This window comes from Eimeria tenella, genomic scaffold (genome assembly GCF_000499545.2).
Source record: "Eimeria tenella Houghton genomic scaffold, Eth_scaff77, whole genome shotgun sequence".
In the NCBI taxonomy this organism is placed as follows: Eukaryota; Apicomplexa; class Conoidasida; order Eucoccidiorida; family Eimeriidae; genus Eimeria; species Eimeria tenella.
In genome coordinates this window covers 174091-179053 of record NW_013543449.1, presented here as the reverse complement: position 1 = coordinate 179053, position 4963 = coordinate 174091, and the positions used below count along the sequence as shown (strand labels likewise).

Sequence of the window (4963 nt, the reverse complement as noted above, 5' to 3'; positions counted from 1 at the left end):
TCCACCTATTCTGTTTCTTTTAAACCCCCCCCAAAAGACTTTTGGCTGCTGCAGCAGCAGCAGCAGCCGCAGCAGCTGCTGCAGCTGCAGCAGCAGCTGCGGGACATGCGCAGATGCACTGTTGCTGCATGCATTGTGGGCGAAAAACTGGGCCGCACCTAAACCCTAAACCCTAAACCCTAAACCCTAAAGCCTAAGCCCTAATTCCTTCAGCTGGCGCTGAGGGTTCTACAGACTGGCGGAACCAGCAACAGCCATTCCTTGCTTCAAGGCCCTGCAGCAAACAAACCCTAAACCCTAAACCCTTAACCCTAAACCCTAAACCCTAAACCCTGGGCCTTCCGTGTGCGCGGCTGAAGACCCACGAAGACTGCTGCGGGTTTTGAGCTCAAGGCGGGAAACCCTAAACCCTAAACCCTAAACCCTAACTCACTCTTCTTTTTCTGTGATCTGCTTCAATGCAACGTCCACGCACTGCAGCTCGGCCTTGAGCTGCACGCAAACCCTAAACCCTAAACCCTAAACCCTAAACCCCCGAGTGGAAGCGTCGAGCGGGCCCGAGGGCCCCGGCCCCTCAGAAGGGTATAGGGTTTAGGGTTTAGGGTTTAGGGTTTACTCTTTCAATCAGCAGCTTGTGCTGCTGCACATTCTGCTTCGAAACCTCTTCTTGGGACTTTAGGGTTTTCAGTTCTTGCTGCAGCTTTATCCTCTCTTCCAGCTGCGCCATAGACGGCAGCCTGCCCACAAACCCTAAACCCTAAACCCTAAACCCTAAACCCTAAACCCTAAACCCTAGCCCCTGGACTCCCGGCGTCCCGCTTTCGGGCGGCAACCCTAAACCCGTGAGGTAACCCTGAGGAACTCACGTGGGGTTTAGGGTTTAGGGTTTAGGGTTTAGGCCTACTTGGCGCCAATTTGGGGCCCCTTCTCTTCTGCTGCTGCTGCTGCTGCTGCTGCTGCTGCTGTTGCATGCAGCGCCTCCAGCGACAGCTCTCCCACGGCTTTGTCGAAGCTCGCCTGAACACAAACCCTAAACCCTAAACCCTAAACCCTAGCCTCTGGGCTGCGGCAGCGCCAGGCACACCGCGCGGCCTAAACCGCAAACCCTAAACCCTAAACCCTAAACCCTAAACCCTAACCTGAATTCGTATCTGCAGCGCCGCCAAGAAGTCCTCAATTTCCTTTTTAAAAGGGCCGCCCTCAGCGAGCTGCAGCAGCCTGGGGAGCGCAGCAGCAGCAGCTGCAGCGGCGGGAGAAGCAGCAGCAGCAGCAGCAGCAGGAGCAGCAGCAGCAGACTGCAGCAGCGCCAAAACAGCAGCTAATTCGCGAGTCACCGCCAAAGCCAAACTCCGCGGCACCGAGCGGGGGGGGGGGAACTGCCAAAGAGTGGACCAGCCCACCAGCGCGTGCTGCAGCGGCGGAATGCTGCTGCTGCTGCTGCTGCTGCTGCTGGTGCTGGTGCTGCTGCTGCTGCTGGTGTCGCTACTGGTGGGTGCTGCTGCGGCGGCAGCGCCACTGGGCGCCACGCAGCAGGAGGGCAGCATCTTGTCTGGGCGTGGGCGACAGAGCAAGCAGAAGCTGCTGCTGCTGCTGCTGCGGCAGCAGCTGCAGCAGCAGCAGCGGGAGATGCAGCAGCAGCTGCTGCTGCCGCCGCAGCTGCTGCAGCTCACGTCAAGGGATTGTTACACTAATTGAACCGCGGTGTACTTATACTGCGTCAGCTGCTGCTGCTGCAGGAAATAAATGGCGCAGGAGGGTGTGTCTGCCGCAGCAGCAGCAGCAGCAGCAGCAGCTGCAGCACGGGGCCGCCGCGGAGCCCTAGGACGTAAAATAACAAGCAATTGATTAATTAGATATAAATACTTAATTTGTTGCAGCAGCTGCTGCTGCAGGGCCATGGGGCTGCTGCAGCAGCACTAGCGTACCGCAGCAGCAGCAGCAGCAGCTTTTTGCTGCTGCAGCAGCTGGCGCTGCCGACAACAGCCACCGCCGCAGCAGCAAGAAGAATAGTGCGCGCTTTAGAAGCAGCAGATGGCAAAAAATTAAGTAAACAAACAGCAGCAGAAGAATTTATTAGTTGATTATTTGTTTTTACGAGTTGCTGCTGGCAGCAGCAGCAGCCGCAGCAGCAACGCGTGGAAGAAGGCAGGAGCAGCAGCAGCAGCAGCCGTTTTTTCGTGTCGCAGCTGCACGCACCGGCGACAGCGTTTCCTGCAGCAGCAGCAGCAGCAGCAGCAATTATTTTGCAGCAGCAGCAGCAGCACCAGTAGCTGTTTCTTGCCGTTGCGCTTCTTCTTAACATTTTTTCAGTTAGTTAAATTAATTCTCAATTATCTTTTGCTGCTGCAGCAGCAAGGGGCCACGAGCGTCGACTCTAGCAGCAGCAGCGCCGCAAAGCAGCGGCAGCAAAAGCAGCAGCAGCAGCAGCAACAGCAGCATCCTTCTTTTGCACAGCTAGAGCAGCACGAGCGGCAGCAGGGAGCAGCAGCAGCACCGGCAGCAGCAGCAGCACGAGCAGCAATACTGCAGCAGCCACAAGTGCAGCAGCAGCAGCACACCGTGCCCTGTGCAGACTCAGTCTTTTGGGCAGCAGCAGCAGCTGCTGCAGGCCGGCTTGGTGCAGCAGAAGCAGAAGGAGCAGCAGCAGCAGCAGCAGCTGGCTGCGAGTTTTCCGCTGCTAGAACAGTCGCAGCAGCAGCAGCAGCAGCAGCGGCTGCAGCTGCTCGCTGCAACGTACCACGCATGGCTCCTCTCCAAATGCTGCTGCAGCGGCAACAGCAGCAGCAGCAGCAGCAGCACCAGCAGCAGCAGCTGAACTTGATGCTGTAGAGGCTATGCAGCAGCCAGCTCTTGTTGATGGGCTCGCTGCAGCCAAAGCAGCAGCAGCAGCAGCACTGGCCCCAGCAGCAGCAGCGCCAGCAGCAGCAGCACCAGCTGTAGCGGCTTCAGACGCAGCTAATGCAGCAGAAGCAGCAGCAGGAGCAACACTATCAGCAGCGCCAGGAATAGCAGCTCCCGCAGCAGCAGCAGCAGCAGCAACTCCCGCTGCAGCAGCAGCAGCGCCTGCAACGGTAACAGCAGCACCAGCAGCAGCAGCTGCACCGGCGAGGATGCCAGCCGCCGCTGCAACATTTGCAGCAGCGGCACCGGCAAAGGAAACGTCAGCTGCTGCAGCAGCAGCAGCTGCAGCAGCAGCAGCGAGCGGAGCAGCAGCTGCTGCTTCTCCTCACTCAACGTCTGTGTCTCCCTTTGCAGCAGCAGCAGCAGCAGCAGAAGCAGCTGCTGCTTCTGCTGCGGCTTCCCCGTCGAGCAGCTTCGAGAGGGAGCCCGCAAACAACGCCCACAGCAGCAGCAGCAGCAGCAACAGCAGCAGCAGCAGCAGCAGGGGCAGCAGCGCAGCAGTAGCAGCAGCAAGAAGAGCAGCACCCGGGGTCCGCTACAGCAGCAGCAGCGGCGCCTGGTGCTGCTGCTGGCTTGATGCAGCAAACAGACACAAGTACAAATACTTCAGGGTTAGGGATTTCGGGGACGAACAGGTAAACCCTAAGCCCTAAACCCTAAACCCTAAACCCTAAACCCTAAACTCTAAGGCCTGACGCCTAGGTAAACCCTAGACCCTGGGCAGATCGTCAACCTTGGGTAAACCCTAAACCCTAGCTATGTGCTAGCCCTAGGTAAACCCTAAACCCTCGGCAAATCCTAAACCCTAGATGGGAGCTAAACCCTAGATAAACCCTAAACCCTAGGTAAACCCTAAACCCTAGATAAACCCTAACACCTAGATAAACCTAAACCCTAAACCCCCGACTGTGGCTAAATCTGTCCTAGGGCTCAGCAGACGCAAACTAGATCACCTCCATGGCTGCCCCGTATTCAATTTAGGATTTAGGGTTTAGGGTTTAGGGTTTAGGGTTTAGGGTTTAGGGTTTAGGGTCTAGGGTTTGGCGTTAATGTTTTTAGGCGCGGCTGCTCGCGGAGAAGTACTGGAGTCTCAAAGTAGCGGGAGGAGATGCGGAGCAGCAGCAGCAGCAGCAGCTGCAGCAGCAGCAGCAGCAGCAGCAGCAGCAGCATGGTGTTGAGTCCCCGGCGTCTGCTGACTCTGTGTCTGTCTCTGGCTGCGGCGGCGCAGCGGCCTCAGCCGCAGCAGCAGAAGCAGCAGCTGCTGCTGCACCATCGCCAGCAGCAGCAGCAGCAGCAGCAGCAGCAGAAGAGCTGCCAGAAGGTGTTTACTCGCGAGGGTCTGGGCTAAATGCTTCTTGGATTTGTCGCTGGTCTTCGGGGGGCCGCAAATACAGCCGCAGCTTTGCTGCTTCCAAGTAAACCCTAAACCCTAAACCCTAAACCCTAAACCCTAAACCCTAACGGCCCGCCGCTACGGGCCCGCACAAGCGCTGGGCCGCGAGCAGCTTCACCCTTAAAGCTGCTTCGCCGTCGATGGATCAGAGCTAGGGTTTGAGACTAGGGTTTAGGGTTTAGGGTTTAGGGTTTAGGGTTTAGGGTTTAGGGTTTAGGGTTTGGGGGTTTGTTCAGGTACGGCCCTGCAATGGCCCGAGAGCTGGCGCTGAGGTTCCGGCAGCAGCTAAAAGACGCAGAGGCAGCAGAAGGCAGCACCAGCAGCAGCAGCAGCAGCAGCAGCGCGTCTGCTGCAGCAGCAGCTGCAGCAGCAGCAACGCCGGACACCGAAGTGCTGTTCACCACAGACCCCGACAACCCCGACTCCAGCAGCAGCAGCAGCAGCAGCAGCAGCAGCAGCAGCAGCAGCAGCTGCGGCTTCCGGTTCGACGCAGAAGGGGTGCGCTGGATCTGCTGGTGGAGGTCGGGGGCAGCAGCAGCAGCAGCAGCATTTGTTGTGGGGCGGTACCCTTTTGCTGTTGCGAAGAAAAAAGCTGCTGCTGTTTTTCAGTCTAGGGTTTTGGAGCTGCAGCTAGCTAGCGGCTGCAGCGGAAGAGTGCAGACGAAGAAG

The 4963-nt window shown here is 58.0% G+C and overlaps 2 protein-coding genes across 2 annotated transcripts in view; one reads left to right on the top strand and one right to left on the bottom strand.

Annotated features, from left to right (window-relative positions):
- Nucleotides 1–228: 228 nt before the first annotated feature.
- On the bottom strand, nt 229–1544 carry ETH_00017365 (uncharacterized protein; the record flags this gene model as incomplete). Its single annotated transcript, XM_013378185.1, has 5 exons — nt 229–274; nt 434–492; nt 617–737; nt 905–1017; nt 1140–1544. The coding sequence occupies 5 exons, from the start codon at nt 1542–1544 to the stop codon at nt 229–231; spliced, it is 744 nt and encodes a 247-aa protein (XP_013233639.1).
- A 1290-nt stretch (nt 1545–2834) lies between these two features.
- The window catches only part of ETH_00017360 (uncharacterized protein), a gene marked incomplete at both ends in the record, with an annotated part of 2705 nt that continues 576 nt past the window's right edge, over nt 2835–4963 (top strand). The window contains 3 exons of the mRNA XM_013378184.1: nt 2835–3536; nt 3961–4316; nt 4531–4857. Coding sequence (XP_013233638.1) covers nt 2835–3536; nt 3961–4316; nt 4531–4857 — 1385 coding nt within the window. The remainder of the gene's footprint in view (nt 3537–3960; nt 4317–4530; nt 4858–4963) is intronic.